Source organism: Panthera onca, chromosome B3 (assembly GCF_046562875.1).
Source record: "Panthera onca isolate mPanOnc1 chromosome B3, mPanOnc1 haplotype 2, whole genome shotgun sequence".
Classification (NCBI taxonomy): Eukaryota; Metazoa; Chordata; class Mammalia; order Carnivora; family Felidae; genus Panthera; species Panthera onca.
The window spans coordinates 114,396,942-114,418,040 of NC_138344.1; the positions used below are offsets into that span (position 1 = coordinate 114,396,942).

At 53.1% G+C, this 21,099-nt stretch overlaps 1 protein-coding gene across 1 annotated transcript in view; it reads left to right on the forward strand.

Annotated features, from left to right (window-relative positions):
• The window catches only part of GALNT16 (polypeptide N-acetylgalactosaminyltransferase 16), a 94,136-nt gene extending 82,980 nt beyond the window's left edge, over positions 1-11,156 (forward strand). The window contains exons 14-16 of the mRNA XM_060620147.3: positions 4,594-4,735; positions 5,436-5,558; positions 8,998-11,156. Coding sequence (XP_060476130.1) covers positions 4,594-4,735; positions 5,436-5,558; positions 8,998-9,135 — 403 coding nt within the window. The 3' untranslated portion in view covers positions 9,136-11,156. The remainder of the gene's footprint in view (positions 1-4,593; positions 4,736-5,435; positions 5,559-8,997) is intronic.
• Positions 11,157-21,099: the final 9,943 nt, after the last annotated feature.

Consider the following 21,099-nt stretch of genomic DNA (forward strand, 5'->3'; position numbering starts at 1 on the left):
GTGTGTGTGTGCACGAGCTGAGCTCCCGGACTGTGGGTGAAGCTGTAAGGCAGGGCTGGGGCAGTGAGGATTCCTTTTTTCTCTTTGCAAAATCCTTTTCAGCAGCTTAACTGCATCCACATGGCTCATGTCCTCACCTCCTTCAGGTCTTGACTCCAATGTCCCCTTCTGAGGGACACCTCCCCGAAACAGTCTCTGTTTGCAGACCGCCCCCTCCCCCCAGCATCCCCTGCCTAGTTCACCCTCATCACCATCCAGCGCCTGTGTGGCTGGTTAATTTTGTCATCACCTCCCCACATGTGACAGTAAGCTCCATGAGGGTAGAGGTGTGCATCTGCTTGTTCACTGCTTTAGCTCCAGCCCCTAGGACAGTGTCTGTCACAAAACTGACACTCAGCTCGATAAATATTTTTAACTGAATAAATTGCATGGTTAATAAGCCTCAATAGTAATAACTTGGAAATTAGCATTCTCCCTTCTATATAACTGTCACCTTAGGGAACAGGTTATTCCATTACTGCCAGCTTTCTCCCAAGGATGCTGCTTTGCTTTCCAGAACACTCCACCCCTCAGAGCCTGCATGTCCTTGAAAAAGGCAAGTTGTTGTTCCTTGAGTGCAGATTTGATTTTTGGAAAACAGCTATATTAGGTGTCGCCAAGTGCAGTGAATAAGGCGATTACCCCAGATAATGGATCCTGGGTCCCACACAGAGCATGACAAGGACTGAATCAAGTGTCAAGAACGAACTGATTCTGGGGCGCCTGGGTGGCTCAGTTGGTTAAGGTCCGACTTTGGCTCCAGTCATGATCTCGCGGTTTATGAGTTCGAGCCCCATGTCGGGCTCTGTGCTGACAGCTCAGAGCCTGGACCCTGCTTCAGATTCTGTGTCTCCGTCTCTCTCTCTGCCCACCCCCCCCCCCCCCCAGCTCACACTCTGTCTCTCTCTCTCAAAAATAAACATTAAAAAATTTAAAAAAAAGGATGAACTGATTCTGGGAGCAGATTTAAAAGAATTTCAAAACAATTTGAGCAACAGCAGCATCCTTGCAAAGGGTCGGTGGCCTAGAAAACCCAGCTCGCCCGACGATGGCTGTGAAGGGAAGAACATTAATTTCTAAAAGTATAATAAATGAACCGCTTTTTCCAGTGGCCACTCTTAAGGGGAAAGTTTCACCCAGACGTATCATTTCTGAGGGAAAAAGCACAGTCGTCCCTTTACCTCCTGTCAGGGTTCAGACCACACTGGGCTGGAGCCACGGGCTCTAGGCCTCGAGCAGGAGCTGGGAAGCCCATGGGATGCATCGGGGAGGAGCCGGAACGTGCCTTTCCTCCCCACGCCCCGTCCCCACACACATTCTCCCATGTCATCCCCGGAGGAGCAGGAGGAAGAAGGATTTTCTAACACTCAGAAAGCTGGATCCATCACAAGACAGGAGAGAGGCTGAAACCAGCCATGTTAAATGAGGAGCATGAGTCATCTGTTTGTTCTGGCACTGCGGGGACGTTTTAAAAAGTAGTTTCGTTGGTCAGATAGAAACTGCGCGCCTCCTTCCTGTCCAGGTTACTCACCCTCGGTCCGCTGTTCGCGTCCTGCCTCGGTTCTCAGGCTGAGGGGACAGGAGCGCCTCGGGTTGGTTTGGAAGGCCATGTGTACGCCCAGGGATACCAACGTTCCTCCAAGCAGGGGACCCTCATGGTTGCCACACTTGCAGATGGTCAGTGGGGAGACCAAGGAGACTGAGGAGGCCGAGGGCAGCGGCCTGTGCTTTCCTAGGCCCGCCTGTAATCCCAGCACAGCCCTGCCTGTCCCCTCTCGGATCCGAGCTCTGCAGCGGGCCTCAGCAATTGCTAATTTATGACTCTTATTAGGATGGTCAGGAAGAGTTGTACAACTGTGCACACCGTGTTTGCAAGGGTGCCAGTCACACAGTAGAGATTGTACATTTATCACAACACTTCCTGGCAGATGGTGGCAAAAGTCTTCCAACAAAACCAGTATATTATGACAGTTTTCTAACAGATGGAAGGAAAATGTCTTGAGGAAGGGACGCCTTTTGCTATTTCTGCAAGGGCATCTTAAGGGCTAATGGCAGCCCAGCTGGGAGGAGACCCACAGAAAGGGAAGCGGATGCTGACGTAGCTGAGCCTGGCTCGGCCAGGGAGCCAAGGAAGGGTGCTGAATGGTGAAGGTGGCCATCCCAGCTGCTCCAGGGCTGTTACCACACACACACACACACACACACACACACACACAGGAGCCGCATCAGCTTTGGAGATTGTTGCCCGTGCTCCTGGTTTTCTCCTTTGTGCCGGGGCCATTGCCATGCACGGCGGTGCCCACCTCAGCTCTGAAAGCGGATCGCCCTGCACATGTCCCATTCCTTAGCACAGCTCCAGTGGGGTCTTTGCATCTCAACGCCTTTGCACCTGGCAGGGGTTGCAAGTTCAAATCCTACACTGATTCTATGGGTGATGCAAATCAATCAGGTGGGCAGCAATGAGACACTAGGGAGTTGTAGGGACTGTGGCAAACTGGGATGCAACCCCACCCGCTGCCATGCGGCAGCTCCTACCTACCACTGTGAAGTGGCACCTTTCTGGAAGTCGAGCTCAGTGTGGCCTGATCTTCCTATTTTCTCAAGAGAAGCTGGATTCAGATTTCTTTGTGTAACCCTCAGGGTTTTAATATTGCCAACTAATTAACAGCAACAACAACCATACTATACAGGTCAGACAGAACATGTTTGGGGCCAGATTCAGCTTGGGGGCCAGTGGTTTTCAACCTGTGGTCTAGAATTATGCAAACTCTCAAGAGGGGCCTCGAGGAAGTGGATGCTCCTGCCAGGGGCGTGCGAGAGAAAGCGAAGGTGTCTTCCTGACGCACCGAGGGAGTAAGTCACAGTTTGGGGGTTCTGGGAGCTTCCGGCCAGCCCTGAGGAAGGGAGACTTGGTTTGGTCAAGATCCTGCAAGTGTCCACAACAAAGAATGCCGGAAGTGTTATGATGCCCCCCTCCGCTGCCCACCCGGGTTCTCTTCGGACAGAAGTAACAAGAGGTGGTTAAGATTAGGCCAGACTCTAAGCCCTCCTGGTTCCCCTAACCCTCTGGGGCCACAATCCAAGAGGGTATGACATTCCGAACCCAGGAATATAAGCCTGCATCAGCTGGGGCCAGCAGCCTCCTTAGGTTTATAATCCACAGAGTTAGACGATGTGTCATTTGTGTGTGTGTGTGTGTGTGTGTGTGTGTGTGTGTGTGTGTGTGTATAATGTGTGTATAAGCATATTTTCCTGGGCATAGCAATATTTCAATAATACAATATTTTGAACTATGCCTGTTTTACTTAACAGTACGTTATAAACATTTTTCCATGTTATCAGATACTCATTCAGTCATTTTTAATGGCTACCGGGTTTTCATTACTACAGATGAATCAGAATTTATTTAGCCCGTGCCTACTGGGGGATATCTATGTTTTCAGTATAAGCAATCACTCAGAGATGGATGTCTTTTAAATTTAATCTCTGCAAACATCCGTAATTATTGCGGCAGTGTAATAAATTCCCAGGATGAGGATTGGGATCGTTAGGTCAAAGGTATGCACGTTATTTTGGGGGTGTTTTTTATTATTGGAGTACAGTTGGCATACAATGTTGTATTCATTTCAGGTGTACAACACAGTGAGTCGATAATTCTGTGTACATTATGCTGTGCTCCCCATAAGTGTGGTCACCACACCGGCCACCATACAATGTTATTACAGTATTATTGTATTATTGACTCTATTCTCTATATGCTGTACTTTTCTTCTCTCTGACTTACTTTACAACTGGTAGTTCATACCTCTCCACCCCCTTTATCTGTGTTTGCACATTTTTAAGGCTTTTGGTACATCATGCCGCATTGCCCTGCAGAACCATTGGGCTAATTTATGCTCTCGCCCACAGGGTGTGAGGAGATCCAATCCCGCAGCAATTGCCAACACTGGGGATTGATATTGATTGGTGTTGATATAATTGTGGGTATATAATACGTTTTATATAAATCGATATGTTGAAATAATACATATTTATCACACATTATATTTTATGCACATATATATGGTAAACAAATACTGGTAACTCTCGAATACGTATTTCCTTGATCGTTAGTGAGATCGAATGCATTTTTATATTTGTGGGTGTTAAATTTGCCTCTCCAAAGTGACTTCTTCCCTGTCATTTTGAGATGGCCTTTTGAGTCTACATTTAGACCCTAGCTTCTCCCCACACTTTCTTCTTTCTGGACTGGGGAGCCCTGGGTTTCTGATCTGAGCTCTCTCCCGAGGGTCCTCCCAAGGCGTGGCCTCTGGGGCTCCCAGAGCTGCTCAGACCCAGTGGGCGAGGCTCAATCTTCCCAGCGGCATCCCTGCTCTTTCCCTGTCCCCTGCCCTCCTGCCCCTGCTGACGAGGGCTGCTCCCCAGGGCCCCTTCCCGTGAGACTGAGGCCAGACCTTGGTGCCTGGGGAGCTGACCAAGCGCTGCCCTCTGGTTGAAGGATGAGCGAGCCTGGAGGGGGCAGAGGACAAGCCTGACCATTCGCTTTTCTCTCAGAGTCCCAGTGAAGGAAGTGCTCCCTGGAATCATTAAGCAAGGGGTTAATTGCTTAGAATCCCAGGGCCAAGACTCAGCCGGGAACTTCCTGCTTGGAATGGGGATCTGCAGAGGGTCCACCAAGAACCCCCCAGCACCGCAGGTAAGCTGCTTAGGGCCTTGAGGTCCAGACCAGGACAGGGAAAAGAGCCATGGTCATCATCCAGGAGTGGGGTGTGGGGCTTCCCTCTGCTCCTGCTCATTTTCTCTCTGCTTGCTCCCTCCACAGGGGACCATGCACGTTATCCCCTCACACGGCTCCTTGGCTCTGCTTCTGCCACATTCCCGTCCCCTTTCCTACACTTCGCACAGTTGCCCTCTGTGAACCACCCGCTTTTTCCTTGCTGAGGGAGAAATGCTACCCAGCAGCACCCAGTTCTCCCCCGGGATGCAGCCATGGCCAGCATGTATGATGGGCAGCAGGGCATCCCGGACTCCTGTGTGTGCATGCGTGTGCCACCTACAAGTGAGGGTGCACCTATGTCAAGACTAGTGCAGGTCATGGAAACCCCCCGGCTGCCCTGGCCCCATGTCCTGTCTTTCTCCCTATCCCCCCAGCATCCCTTGGTACATCCTTGATTGCTATTCTGGCCATTCCAGCTAAGCTCCCCCTAATACTTTATTATGAAATTTTTTAAACATACAGAAAAGTTGAAAGAATTATACGGTGAATACCGTGCACTCCTATTATTTGTAGAAAATTCTACCAAAATACACAGTATATTTGTTTTATTACCAATCTACCCATCTATCCATCCATCACTGAGCATTTTGACTTGGCCTTTGATGTCCCTGCCTTGTAGGCGTGGCTGTTCAGTGACCATCTCATCCAGCAGCAGGGGAAGTGCCTGACTGCCACCTCCACCTCCATCACCCCGGGGTCCCTCGTCGTTCTGCAGGTGTGCAACCCAAGAGAAGGCAGGCAGGTAAGCCTCCTCACCCCCAGGGGACACGCAAGGGGGTGGCAGCTCCTAGCAGGGGAGCCTTGGGTTGAAACAGATAGACTCAAGTAAGCCCTCCAGAGTAAGAGTCACTGTAAGTCAATATCTAGGTCAAATCTCTTGTTTTACTCACCGGGAAACACTTCTTCAAGTAAATGTCTGTTAAATGCCAATCCTGCCAGCCTGTGAGCTCCATGAGGGCAGGGACTGTCTGTCTTGTGTCCCTACAACACTATCCCTAGCCCCTGACAAGCACCACAGTCAAACTCGTGTTGGCTTTTACCAAGAGCCCATGCTAGGAGTTTTATAGATTATCTCATCTAATCCTCATGCAGCCCAGGGACTTGGGCCCTAGTACTATCCACATCTTACAGGTGAGTTACACTGAGGCTCACTGAATTTAAGGGACATGTGTCAGATGAAACACAGCTGGGAAGGGGTGGAGCCAGGATTCAAACCCAGTCAGTGTGACCCCTAAGCCCATAGTCTTAACCCAAAACACAGTAGATGCTCGATAACTACTTCCTTTCCTGTCTTTTCTTTTCCTTTCTTTTCTTTTCTTCTCTTTCTTTCTTTCTTTCTTTTTCTTTTTCTTCTCCTTCTCCTTCTCCTTCTCCTTCTCCTTCTCCTTCTCCTTCAGAGAAAAAGAGAGTGCAAGCAGGGGAGGGGCAGAGAGAGAGGGAGTGAGGATCCCAAGCAGGCTCTGTGCTGTTGGCATGGAGCCCCATGCTGGGCTCTATCTCATGACAGCGAGATCATGACCTGAGCCGAAATCAAGAGTCAGACACTCAACCGACTGAGTCACCCAGGTGCCCTTCAATAAATATTTCTTGATTGTGGCTGTTGGGAAACTGAGATCCAGATACACTGATTTCCAGGCATGACAGGCTCACAGGAGCACTGCTTTTTCCATTGTCAAACACTCACCCACCCTGTTTCCATTAATCCTGGGAGACAGGCCAGGCCCACCTGTTGAGGAAGAAACCGATGTTCAGAGAGATGACATCACTTGCTCAGAATACACAGCAGCCAGTGACAGCCGGCTCCCTTCCTGGCTGAGAGGGTGCCCCTCTGCCCGAGGAATGGGACACAAAGGCTGGTGGCCTGCTCCGGCCCTTTCTCTGCCCACCAACCGCCTCCCCTCTCCCTCTCTGTGCCTGACCCTGGCCAGCCAGCGGCACAGTTCAGGGACGAGGAGAGCGCCTAGCTCTCTGACTTGGCCTGCAGGGCTTCCTCCCACCTTTTTCCTGTTTGCCTGGGTCAGCTCTTTCTTTAGGGATGACTGGCAGTTTGCTATTCCATTCTGGAAAAGCAGCCAGATCCTCTCCTCCAGCCTCTGGGTGTATGTGAGTGCGTGTGTGTGTGTGCATGCACACGCGTGTGAATTGTGTGCCATGATCTGCTTGCTGAGCCCGAGGGATACTTCTGAGGAGTTTCTGATTGGCAGATGTAGTTTGTCCTGCCCCCTCAGGCTGCCCGCCCTCTGCCCCTGCCCCGCAGGGAGAGAGGCCCTCAGGCTCTCCTTCACTGGGAGTCTCAGACCTTTCTGAGGATCAGGCTTTGAGCCCACTCCCATTCCTCCTTGCTGAGGCCGAGCTAGGAAGTAGCTCCCGGGGCAGCTGAATATTTCTCTGGAGCTGAAGCATCCTTTCCCCTCCATGCTGACCCAGCCCCAGGGGCTTGAGGGAATTTCTCTTGGCCCCATTCACTCTGCTCCTACAAGTCTTGCCAGGCCCCCAGCAGTGCCCTGGGCCACTGGGGCCTCTCCTCCAAGAGGACAGGATGAGCAGGTCTCCCACTGCTGGTGCCTTCTCAAAACTAGGCCTCCCTCCTTGCTCCCCTTTTGGCCTCCAAGGCCACTTGGGTATCATGTATCTAAGAGGCCCTATATATTGGAGCCAGTATGATGGCATTGGCAGACCCCAGCCCGACCACCCCTTACCTCTCTGAGCCTCTGTCTCCTCCCTGCCTGCCTTGCAAGGCACCTGTAAGAACAGAGGCTGAAGAGATGGGAGAGTGCCCAGGGCTGAGTGGCCAAGAGAGTTGGAAAGACCCTGTAACTGCCCGATGACAGCATGGGTAAGAAGTGAGAATCCTGCAGTTTGAGGACCACCTCCAGTGATGGGTGATTCATTCCTTCATGCGCACATTCATCCTTTGTAAACACTGTGCTAGGTGCCTACCTGTGCCAAAGGATATCCTTTGCCCAGTAGGGGCGAGTGTGGCCAGCCCCTTCCAGGAGGTCAGGGACTAGAGGGGTACAAAGCAACCGATGCTGGGAGTTCCAGAGGGACCAAGGCCTTGTCCTACCCACTGCCCCAACTTTCAGGCCAGGGACCCCTCACTGCTGGGGCCGCGTGGGCACCCCACAGGCCTACATTCCGAAGGGGAGTCTGCAGCCCGCAACTCCCCCCGCCCCCCCGCCCCCGGTCCACCTCCCAAGTCAGTTCCCTTCTCTGCCCACCTCAGCCCCTGCAGCCCTAGACCCGGCCCTGTAGCTGGGTACAGCTCAGGCCTTCTGCTGGCACTCCAGCTGAGTGTGTGACCTCACCCTTCAGAGCCCTGGGGGCTCCATGTGTGGGCGAGCATTCCCTACCCCCTTGAAGCCTGGGCCAGCCTCTCTCCCCTTCTCCTGATTGTTCCAAAGGACACACCATCCTCCTCCCAGGCACCTCCAGATGTTCCACAGGAACACCTCTTTTCCCCTTTGTGAAGCCTGGGGAAAGGGAGGCACAGGGTGGGCACTGGGATGGGGACCCCAGGCCTCCTACCATCCTGCTGGGCTCACTGAGTCATCACTGCAGAGATGGTGGCCGGTTCCCACTCAAGGGTGTCGGTCACCCACCGCACAGTTACAGGCCAGGTCAGACCCTTAGAGCCGCAGGGAGAAGAAATCTTGTTTGAAGAAGCAAAAGATGCACCAAGCCAGGCCCCACAGACTCAAACGCCAACAGGGAGGGGCAGGCTGTGCTGGAGGAGAACATAGGGACCGGGCAGGACCTTGGTCAGTGGACAGCAAGAGTCCCAGCTGCAGCAGGGGGCAGCCGCTCAGCCCCAACCGCCTGATGCCACATGAGAAACTGGGCCCACATCTAAAGGGAAGCTGGAAACACAGAGTTTCATGTGACGACCAAGCCAAAGCTTAAACACTATGCAGGCCAAACAAAATACATCCCTGGGTTTGATTCATTCAGCCCGTGGGCCTCTGATCTAGACTGCTGAATGAGGCAAGAGTGCATCAGAAGGGGAGGGGGTTAAGGAGGCGTGCGGTGTCAGGGAGCTCTTGGGTAGGGGACAGTCCGCTTCAAATGAGGATGGTGTGTCCTAGGTATATTCAGGCCACTTACATACATGTGAAATGGAGTTCTGAGCATTGTTACTATTTTTAATCATTGTGTTTTCGTCATCCTCTTTCCCCCCCCAGAGATGGAGGAGAAAAGCCTCTTTCATCCAGCACTCGGTCAGCGGCCTCTGCCTGGAGGCCAAGCCCGCCCAGCTTGTGACCAGCAAGTGCCAGGCCGACGCCCCGGCCCAGCAGTGGCAGCTGTTGCCCCACACATGACGGTAGCCTGGGGCCTCCTGTACCTTTTGCATGAGACTTTGGGACTGGAAGCGGGTTAGGGTGGGGGAGTGTAAAGCAGGCCGTTCCCATCTCCTCGCATTTCTGCCGGAATCATCAGCAAACACCCCCTGCCACGACACACGTTTCTCCAAAGCTTGTTCCGGGGGGGCCACAGGGGAGCAGGCCCCGACGCCCTGGCTGCCGTCCTGGCCTCGCCCCGGAAGAGGAGACGGTCAGGATGCAGGACTGCTGCTGGGCAGAGACTGGGCAGGCCCCCTGGCCCTCTGTTCCCTCCCTTCGCCCTCCTGGGGTTCCGGACCGTGTTTTGGGGGCCCTCGCCTGTTGGCTGGGGAGAACAAGGACAGAAGCCCACGCAGGGCCCCTGCTGGGTCACAGGGCCCGCCTGTGGGGTCAGCGTGAGAGGCGAATGTGGGCGGCGTGGATGGGGAGGGCGGGGAGGGGGCAGCCTGAAGGCAGGGAGAGAACAGGGAGGAGGTGAGAAGCTCAGTGGCCTGTCCCAGGCAGGTGCTGGGTTGAGTGCGGGAGGGATGGGATCTGGAGCAGAGGATGATGGGTCATTTGCAGAAGGACATGGATGGAAAAGCAGTGAAGCACCAAAAGAGTGACTCTCCTCCCGACAGCCCATCCTTCCTCCCATGCTGTACCAGCCCCCGGGCGCCGTGCCCTGCACTCTGGTCTTCACGCTCTGCACAAGAGGCTGCAGGGGGCTGTTCAGGGGCAGCCTTGGGACACAGTTTATTAAACAGATCCCACTTCTGGTTGGCCATGCGCCAGGCCAAGACCTCTTTCTTGGACCTTAAGACCAGCTGATGCCCTGTCCCCTCTGCCTGGGTCCATGGTGATGATCCTGTAGGGACAGGCGGCCGCCCCACACCGCTGAGCAGCCCCATCTTTATTCAGACCTTTTGACCCCTGCCTTCTCAAAAGCCTTTGCCTCTGTAAATACTGTATCATGGCATTGAGGTGGCTGGGATGAGCAGGACCTTCCTTCTGGAGCTAAACATTCCCTAAGACATTAGGGAGGAAGTCGTACAGCCTAAGCCTCATCCCCACCCCTCCCCACTGCAAGAGGGAGGCCTGAGAGGGTCAGTCCCCGCAGTGGGCCGGGAGGCCGGCTGGCAGCTCCTGTTTGTGTAGAGAGCCCCCTTCTCACAGCCACTGGGCCACGGCCTAGTCTCAGAAGGGCTTCTGCTATTCCCCATCTCCTCTTGCCCAACCCCACTGGCTCAGGCAGCGTGATCTTCAGCAAAAGACCAGTGGTACAAGGACCCCTGGGAATCCCCCCTCCCAAAGCAAATCAGCCTCGGCCCCCTAGAGAATTCATGGATTCCAGAGGGCCTAGGAATCCTCTGAAATTGTCCCCCAAATAGTGCATGTGCGTGCATATATGCATTTTCCTGGGGAGAGGGTCCGTGGATTTCCCCAGCTTCTTACAGAGGTACCCGATCCCCAAAGGATCTGAACTTCTGCTCTGGATTGGCACGACCATCCAGCTGAGCTGCCGTGTCCCTTCTCCCTCCCTGGCGTGCCTAAACTGCTAGTGTCCTCTTCCTTGCTGTCCTCCGGCCAGCAGCCCCACGGTGGGGGGTTCTCAGTGGCTTCCTCTCACCTCCTGGCTCTCACCGGGCCCTCTTAAGCAGTGCTTCTGTGCCCCAGCAAGGGGCCCTTGGCCCCCAGGGCCACTATCTTCCGTCCTCTGCCACTATGTTTCATCCACCCCCATCTCTGTCGTGTGAGTCCACCCCACAGGCAGCGAGAACCTTTGGGGAGGGGGGCACGGCTTCCCTTGTTGAATGTAAGAGGACTGCCGCTCAGGGAAGCCCCTGAGAAGCCGTTCCTTCCCTGTGGTCAGGCTGCACTTGTCAGCCGTCCTTTGTGGGACTCAGCCCTGTTCTGGTTTTGCTTTTCCTCCTCTTGACCAAAGCATGTGCCACTAGCTGTCCCCGAGGGCCTTGTCTTTATGAACCACACATCTGGAATAAAACCACTTCTCACACGTACACGTGCACCGGTGCCTTCCTTTCTGATGCCAGAGCTGCCCTCCCCTGCCTCATGGAGGGGAAGTTGAGGCGTCCATTCTGCCAAGATGAAACACACTGGGGTCTAACCCCCTCCTGTGCCTGACAGCTTGCTTCTCGGACTACGTGCCCCCTGGTACCCCAAGGAGTCCTGGATGACAGACTGGCTGTTCCAGGGGAGCTGGCAGGTGGCCCTGCTTCTGGAGCAGGCTGGCACCAGAGGCCAGGTTCCTGTGACCTCGTGGGCCCTCCTTGGGGCCCTATGTGGGGCTTTGGAGTGGAAACCAAGGGGTTTTTTCCAAATTCTTGCCTTTTACCAACCCTCTCTCCTTCCCTGGGTGATAGCCCCAGCCCCTCAGAACTGCTCTTCCCCACCCCTACCACATAAGAAGGCAGCGGTAAAGTGCAGGCAGGTCATCTCCCGAGGTAGGCACAGCAAAAGAATTCCAGAAAGAGCCCTACCAGCCTAGCCTTGTTGATCTGATGGCAGATGCTTGGCCTAATGTTTCCATGGAAACCAATAGAAAGCCCCCACCACTTCTGATCACAGAAGCCGAACCTACCCAGGTAAAAAGAAACACCGCTTCATTGCATAGATGAACTGTGGTGGTCAGGCCAGTGTGCAACTAAACCTGTCTGGCACACAGCCATTTCTGCTCCCACACCTACTTCACCTCGGGGCTGCTCATCCGGGGCCCCCCAGAACTGCGGACCGCCATGCCTGACGGGCCCGGAGCAAAGCCCTGGCTGGTGAGTGTGGCTGCAGAGCCCAGCTTGGGCTAACTGGGCACAGGGCACAATTCACTGCAGAAGTCTGTCTATCTGTCCATCCTCTCAAGGAGCGCATCCCACTGCCCACTGCCTTCTCCGGCCTCTCTCCTGGCCAGGCTGGGCCAGCATTCCACCTTCCGTCTGTTCTCCTTCCCAGCCTCAAAGGGCTCTGGTGCTGCTTCTCCTGAGTCGTGCTTTCTTGCCCTCCTCCAAACCTACCTCTCTGGAGGCCCAGTTTCTCTGACCCTTTTTTTTTTCTTTTTTTTTCTGGAAAGTAAGACTGGTAGCCTTTAGCCAGCTCTTGGAGGGGTGAGCAAAAGCTCTCAGGTTGGCCCTTAGCAACAACGGACCTTACAGAACCCAGCAGAAGAGTCTCGAAGAGCACACAAGTGGGGAGGGCAGGAGGGACATGGCTGTGAGGCCAGCCTCCCATTTGTTCAGCAAGGAGGGGTTCCTCCATCCCCGAGCCTCTGTGACTTGGCTTCAGTTTTCTCTTCTTTTCTTTTCTTTCTTTTTTTTAATGTTTATTTTTGAGAGAGAAAGCATAAGCAGGGGAGGGGCAGAGAGAGGGAGACACAGAATCTGAAGCAGACTCCAGGCTCTGAGCTGTCAGCACAGAGCCCAATGCGGGGCTTGAACTCCCAAACTGTGAGATCATGAGCTGAGCTGAAGTCAGAAGCTTAACCGCCTGAGCCACCCAGGCGCCCCTTGGCTTCAGTTTTCACAGAGGCTCTGTCCTGCGTCCCTCAGGAGGTGTCTCTCCATCCGCAGTTGGGAGAAATAACGTGGGCAATACCTGTCTTCCAAGGGGTCTGGCAGCCCCACGCCTGTGGAGAATCTTCCAGCACCAAATGGGGTTCGAGGGAACAGGTAAGGAAAAGCTACAGGTCATGATACCCACAACTTCATTCCCGACAATGTCCCCAGTGTCCCTGGTATTGCTATATGTCCCCTATAGTGGTTGAGTCCATTTCCTCCAGAAGGTGAGGGGCAGGACAGGCAGCTTCTCATCTTAAAAGGTCTTCACTGGTGGGCACTTAGCAAAGACCTCAGGTGTGGCAGGCCGGGGCCGCCCTCTCCTGGGCCCGCAGCCGGGCTATGAGGTCACCAAGCAGGATGGAGCCTCCAAAGCCATCTGAAGACAGCCCTCTGTTGTGGGACTCGATCCCTCTATATTACAAAGAAAATAGGAGTGTGGGCCTCAGGCTCCTGTCAGCCAGTCTGTTCCCGCTCTGCCACTTACTGGTCATGTGGTCCTGAGTCCCTTACTTCATCTCTCAGCCTCAGTTTCCTCACGTGGAAGTTGGGGGTACTCCTAGCACTGGAGGGGTTTTGCAAGGACTGATCTACCTCACGAGTGCAAAGCATCTTTCTAAAAGCTTAGTAAACGTGTGTGAGTGCTACTACTAATAAGCAGTGCCTTTCGGGGTGCCTGCTACATGCCAGGCACTTTGCCAGGGGTGGGGACACAAACGTAAAAAAAAAACAGAAATATTCTAGCAGGGGACATGGCCACACAGGCCATCATAAAAACCCCAGGGAACTATGGGAGCAGCAAGGAGGGGCCTCTCGCTGTGGCCTTCTGGCCAGGGAGTCCCGATGCACTCTGGACCATGCCTGCCTCGGCTGGGCAACGGGCTGGATGAGGCCTGGCAGACCCTAGCCACGCCAGCCCGGCTCGTAGCTCGGCAGGAAGTGGTGAGTGGCCCAGACTTGTTACCCCAGTGCGCACAGCATCGTAGTGATGCAGACCAGCCCATAATCATAGAAGGATTTTAGAAGGGAGCTATGGCAGCGGTTTAACCCCAACAGACAAACCCTTTGCTTCTTAAGCTACTGGCCATTCCTCCAGGGCTCACTTTCCTTTATTTGGTGAGGGCAGAAGAAAGGACGGGGAAATAGATGGCCTGAAAATTTTAATGACTCTCATCTGGCAAGAATGAACACAAATGACCAGGAGGTGTTCCAGAAAGACTTGTTTTCTCCTTCCTCCTCGGTTCAGGTTATCTCTGATCCACCCAAACCCCCTGAAACCCAAGCCTGTCTTTCAACAGATTGCCTTTCAAATAAGTGTCTCTCAAAGTTTGGCCCAGATCACCTGCTGGAATCACTCGAGGTGCCTCGTAAGCATGTCGGTTCCCGGGCTCTGACCCAGACCTGCGGACTCCAAATTTCTGTGTGTGCCCAGTGGCCTAGGTGATACAAATGCACCTGAAGTCTGCAGCCCTCTGAAGCAGAAAGGAGAACTGGAGGCCCGGGGAGGAGAGGCCATGCAGGGGAGACTCAGGACGAGCCTGAGCTCTTCGGGGATGCCTCTCATGGATCATGCAGTTTCTCACACCTGCGGTGTATTCACCATGAACATGACCGAGCCCACGATGATGTGCTGAGCACCTCCCCCAGAGGACAGACAATGGGCTCAGAGAGTCCTGCAAACCACCAATGGTCAAGGCTGTCCATTGCCAGGCACCAGACCACCAGGCCAACCTCAGCTCCCACCCCGTGTCCTTCACCCTGGGATCCAGCCACATTCACCTATGTCATTTCTTGAAGTTTCTTTCTGCCCTCTCTTGACTGTGCTTGCTGTTCCTTCCACTCTCTACCTTGTTGTCTCCATGGGTCACTGCTACCCATTTTTCCAGACAGATGCCACTTCCATGAGCAAATGTCCCTGGGTCACCGATGTGTCTGAGGGCACCTTTCCCACCTGTCTCTTCAATGTCTTGAATGTTCCTCTCCAGCCATGCTGGCCACCTTCCTCCATGTGCTGCGACAAGGACTTGTCTTCTCTCGTCCTTCTTTGTCCCCTCTTTGCCGTGGGCTGTGGCTCTTGGATAACAGGACCCGTGTCTGCTCCCCATAGCCGCAGCACAGAGCCTGGCTCTCCGAATCACAGTAAAGTCTGGCTTGCCCAATGAATGAGCTCACAGATTCCAGCGGGGCTGTTTTTTATTTTGTTTTGCTTTGCTTTGTTTTGTTCTGTTTTGTTTTGTTTTAGTGACAAGGCATTTCTACCTTTAGGAAATAGGACATTGCATACGGAAAGCACTCAGTCCATATTTGTTCATTTTTCCTCTCACTTGTCCCTAAAAGCTCAATATCTTCACAACTCCACCCTTCCTACTTGTATTTTCAAATTGTCATTTTTATGTTTCGTTGTCTCTAAGCCCTCAATAGCAATGCGTTGGTAATGCCGAGGGCTGACATGGATCATTTCCCGGGTGCCCTGAGCTTGAGATGCCAAATGTGCATTCTTTCATGGCTCCCCAACACCTCTCGTGAGGTAGGTTCTGGTTTGCCCACTTCATGGATGAGGGATAGGGGTGGCTCAGTCAGGAGAAGAAACTTGCCCAAGGACACATAGCAAGGTTTAAACTCAGTCCCAGAGAAGTGTAAGTTGAGTGGTCCCACGGACCAGACGCGTCTGGGAACCTACTAGAAATGCAAACTCTCGGGCCCCACTCAGACCTTCTGCGGCGGGGCTCAGCGCTTGCCCTCACGCACTTGCCCGGAGTGTAACCGGCCCCCAGAGGGTTCTGATGCTCACTCAAGTTTGAGAGTCACTGGTTCGGTGACTGGGATGGGTCCTGGTCCCCTGACCGGAGGGCATGAGTCACCGCCTGGCACAGTTGGCTCGGAGAGCCGATGCTTGGGCTGCGGGCCGTGCTCTCTCTGCTAGGCAGGCTGCCTCCCGCAGAGCCCTGGGCTGTGACGGGTCTCTCTGGGGCAGAGGCTGGGTGGGTATGAGACTGAGCCAAGGTTTGCTGCTGAGCCAGATGCCACATGCCAACCTCGCTCTATGTGATTGATGAGTTTCTTCCCCAACACCAGCCACAGATGACTGACATGGTTATAGAAGAGCTCTCAGCCTAGAAGACTCATTAATCAAGGAATCAGTACTGTACCCCGCAGCCTGCGGGACAGTCCTGCGTTTCGCCGTGAGTTATGCGGCCAAGTCCTTCCTACAGATCATCTGACTGATGACATTCATAGCCAATCCTACCACTTAGTCGCCAGTCACCGAGCTTCGCACATTTTAGCTTCTTGAATCCTCGCAGGAACTCTGTCAGGTAGGTGTTTTCATTATCGCTCCATTTACAAACTAGGAAACTGGGACCCAGAGAGGTTAACACACTTGCCCAAGATCACCCAGCCATTAGGGGTAGAGCCAGGATGTAAAATCACAAAGTCTGCAGGGCCTGGGCGGCTCAGCCGGTTAGGCGGCCGACTTCAGCTCGGGTCACGACCTCACAGTTTGTGAGATCGCGCCCCGTGTCAGGCTCAGCGCTGAGAGCACAGAGCCTGTTTGGGATTCCCTGTCTCTCTCTGTCTCTGCCCCTACCCTGCTCATGCTCTGTCTGTCTGTCTGTCTCTCTCTCTCTCAAAAATAAACACTAAAAAACAATTTTTTTTAAAGAAAAGAAAATCATGAAGTTTGAACCAGGGTCCATATTCTGCACTGCCCTTTATCGCCCTTCACATATGACTTCATATCCTCCTACCAACACCACAAATAAATAATGTTGATTTATGTTGAGAGAGAGAGAAGGAGAACATGGGGGGAGGGGCAGAGAGAGAGGGAGACAGGGAATCCCAAGCAGGCTCTGTGCTGTCAGCGCAGAGCCCGACACGGGGCTCGATCTCACAAACTGTGAGGTCGTGACCTGAGCGCAAATCAAGAGTCTCAGCCACCCAGGCGCCCCCGACGCCAACACTTTTGCATTGTTCTTTCCCCATCTTGCACATAAGGAAACTGAGGCCCCATGCAAAGCTCTGTCTCAGTCCAAGGCCCCAAACTTGTCCCCCGCCAGCCAACATTGCTTCATAGCTGATTCATAGAAGCCTGAGAGGGAGGGGTGGCCGGGGTTGACTCATCATCTACAGATGTAGAAAAGGCTGAGAGGCCACGAGCCCCAAGCCACGGGGCAGGAAATGGGGAGCACCGGGACTCAGTAGACCGGAGAACAAGACGGTCCACATCACGGTGACAGAAGCACTTGCCGATGGCTCTGCCCGGTGCCAGCTGTCTTCTCTGGAGCTCCGGAGGGTGAGACCCTCTGAATGATCTGGCCTCACAGGCAGAGGGCTGCTTTGCTGTGTGGTCTGCTTTCTCCCTGAATGCCGGCCAGGGCTAGTGTTTTCCAAAGGCATTATTTTTCCTCAACAGCTCGCCTTGTGCTTGTTCGGGTGGAATCTTCTGCAGACCTGCCGCTCTGGCTTTGTCCACCTATGGCGGGGATTTGAGGATGCTTCGTGGAGCCCAGGGGTTCACTCTCAGTGTGAACTGAAGCCTGGGTCTTTGCATGCTCATCAAGCTGCTGGGCTTATTTTAAATGTATCATAACCAAATGTGTCCATGCCAGTTATTTGCGGGCTGGTTTACTGTGTGCCGGCAGGGGTGGAGGAGGAGAGCTCTAGCCTTGCAGTAAGAGCCTTGCTCCAGCCCTGGCCCAACGATTCTGTACTGGGTGACCTCTGGCAAGCCACTTAGGCTTCCTGAGCCTCAGTGTCCTCCTCTGAGAAATGGGAGTGACATAGGGAAAGATCAGATGAGAAAATGTGCCTTGTAGATGGGAAAGCATGTGCAGCAGCCTGGAAACGGGGAGTGTCTCTGCCCCTGGGGCAGGCCAGAGCTACTAGACCCCCAGGCTGAGGGTTTTCCAGATGCTAAGGACATGCTCCAGCCATCAGAGCTCAGTCAGGGGGACCCAAGGGGGGGGGAAGCTGCCTAGGAAAGAAGAGGTACGGCGTCCAGGGTCCCGCCTTGTTCCTGATGATGAAAAAAGCCTATGAAAACTTTTTTGGTGGCACTTGCTTTTCCCTTTGAGAACCAAGAGTAGTATATCCAGCAGGGGACTTGATGTTACAAGAAGGCTTTGAAAACCTTCAGACTCCTGGGGTAAGCCAGGACGGGAGCCGGGAGGGAGGCTGAGGCAGGAAGCGTAGCTCCGTCTGGGGTCCCTCTCTCATCTGCATCCCTCCACCCCGCCCCTGATATGGAGTAGGGTTCACTGGGCCTGCCCCAGGGAGCAGAGGAGATGACTGTCCTAGGCCAGGAGCCTCTGTCTGCGGGAGGACACACAGGATGCGGCCTTGCCTCTCTCAGAAGGCCTGAGGGGCGATGCCCAAGCCACACCGTTGAGAAGGCCCCAGAGATACTTATCAGTGACACAGAGGAAGGCATGGTTGGGCGGCCCCTTCTCAGCCCAGGCTTCACTCTGCCTGGCAGGGCACAAAGAGCACGGGCTATGGAGCCAAGCCTAGAGCTGAAGCCTGGCTGTTTCTCTTAGTACCTGGGCGGCATGTGGCAAGTTACTTGACCCCTCTAAACCTCAGTCCTCTCACTGGCAAAGCGGGGATAATACCGCCTACTTCTTAGGGATGCTGTAAAATCTGAACGGGCTGACATTTGTGGAGGGGTTGGCCAGAGGAGGGCCCAGACTCTTTGAGGGGCTGTTTGTCTTGTCGCAGCTGGACCATCAGACCTTCACACAGAGAATGGGATCAAGAGTGTTTGTGAGTGAATGAATGAGTGAGTGAATGAATGAATGAATGAATGGAGCTCTGTGTGGGGCAACTGAGTCTCCCTGGGAAGCCCTTGACTCCAACCTTAGTCCCAGCCCTAGCTCAAGGTCCCCAGGACTCCCAAGGGGGGCATGTGTTCAAGATAGATACATGTTAGGCTCATTAACTTTGTGGACAGAGGAGACTGGCGGGCATGGAGCTGAGAGATGGACCAATGGATGTAATTTATGGGCAAGAATGCCCGAGAGCATCCCTGAGATTCTCCACCTCCATCCCTAGTCCTAGGGGTTCCCCGAGTGCCCATTCTTTCCCCTTCTACTGTGTATCAGGGTTGTATTGGAGTTGCCTGTACTTTTCTATGCTCCCAGTAGATTGCAAACTGCATGAAGAAAAAGACACGTCCACAGCACCTCGGACAATGCCTGGCACAAAGATGTGTGTCAAGGGAATAAAGGAGTGTAAAAAAACTGCTATTCTCCCTCAGTTCTGAGAATGTCTGGTCTTGGAACACAGGGTTCTCAGCTTTCTTTTCTTTTTTAATGTTTATTTTTTTTTTAATTTTTTAAACGTTTATTTATTTTTTAAGACAGAGAGAGAGCATGAACAGGGGAGGGGCAGAGAGAGAGGGAGACACAGAATCCGAAACAGGCTCCAGGCTCTGAGCTGTCAGCACAGAGCCCGACGCGGGGCTCGAACCCACGGACCGTGAGATCATGACCTGAGCCAAAGTCGGACGCTTAACCGACCAAGCCACCCAGGCGCCCCAAATGTTTATTTATTTTGAGAGAGAGAGAGAACATGAGCCGGGGAGCAGGGCAGAGGGAGAGAGAGAAACCCAAGCAGGCTCCACACTGTCAGCACAGCACCCCACTCGAGGCTTGAACCCACAAACCATGAGATCACGACCTGAGCAGAAATCAAGAGTCGGGCGCTTAACTGACTGAACCACCCAGGTGCCTCTCAGCTTTCTCTTCTAACCTGGCTGTTGATTTGGGTTTTTAAGCAATCAGATGAGGTCTGACCAGGGAAAATTCCTTTTCCTCAGGCCCAGGAGACCCAGCATTTGCAAGTTAATGCCAAATCAGTGCCTGATTAAACAATGCATGTGAGAACAAGGGGAGACAGCAGAGATGATGCAGCAAATACAGAGGGAGAGGCACCTGCCTGGTGAGAAAACTGCCTTACATACTAATGAATGTGTCCAAGGCTAAGGCAGCGACAACTACAGCTTTGGGATGATCTGAAGTTTTAGTTTAAACTGGCAGCAGAAAGGACGAAGGCTTCTCTGTGTACTAAGCTGTGGCCTTGCAGCGTTTGTCCAGGGTCAGGTCTTGGCTCAGGATGCAGGAGTCTTTATTTGCATACAAATTGCTAACATCAACAAAGTCTTTGCTCAATTTTTAGGTAAGACGTTATTGCTTCCCTGAAGGCCATAATTCCTTGGTTTTTCTCCTCAATATTCTCCTCACTTAGAGCCACTCACATTGACCCAGATCTTCCACCCCAGGAGCGTGGAGGGAGAGTGGAGGGAGCCAAAGGAAGGGAGCACGAAGAAGGGAACAGGTGGTTGAGCAATTGGACCCGCTTTCAGGATGCTCAAAACTTGACCTAAGGGTTTTAAGTATTTAAAAAAAATTTTTTTTAATGTTTATTTATTTTTGACAGAGAGAGAGACAGAGCATGAGCAGGGGAGGGGCAGAGAGAGAGGGAGACACAGAATCGAAAGCAGGCTCCAGGCTCTGAGCTGCCAGCACAGAGCCTGATGCGGGGCTCGAACTCACAGACCGCGAGACCATGACCTGAACCGAAGTCGGACGCTCAACCGACTGAGCCACCCAGGTGCCCCGGGTTTTAAGTATTTTAATCCTCAAGCCAACTCTGGGGGTTGGTCACTATTATCTCCATTTATAACAAGGGAATCGAGGTCAGGAAATGTTATGAGTTGCTCAAGATCCCATAGCCAGGAAATGGCAGGGCCTGGACTCACAAGATGTCTGGCTCCTAGAATTATGTTCTTTTTTTTTTTTATGTTTATTTATTTTTGAGAGAGAGAGCGAGAGCGAGCACAAGCAGGGATGGGGCAGAGAGAGAGGGAGACACAGAATCCGAAGCAGGCTCCAGGCTCCGAGCCATCAGCACAGAGCCCGACCCGGGGCTCGAACTCACCAGCTGTGAGATCATGACCTGAGCCGAAGTCGGACGCTCAACCCACTGAGGCACCGAAGCACCCCTCCTAGAATTATATTCTTAAACTAACTATCTCTGTAAATCACTTACTCTTTACATCTCTTTAAATATATTAGACAGTCCTGTTAAAATTATTGACAGTGTGCAGGGGTTACTGGCTTGTCCTTGAACTGTTTTCAGCTCTGAGAGAGCTGGGGAGCTTTCTGGAGTTATCGCCAGGGTAGGGCTGGCTATGTAATTTGCAGGGTTCAGTGTAAAATGAAAATATGGGTCACCTAATTCATAAATTATTAAGAATTTCAAAAATGACAACGGCAGAGTGGGTCCCTCAAAGCCCTGGGCCCTGTACAACTTTTAAGTGCATAGGTTGTATGCCTATGAAGCTGGCTCTGAGTCAGGGTTCTGGGTAGAAACATGTCTGCTTTGTCCCGGAACTTGCCAT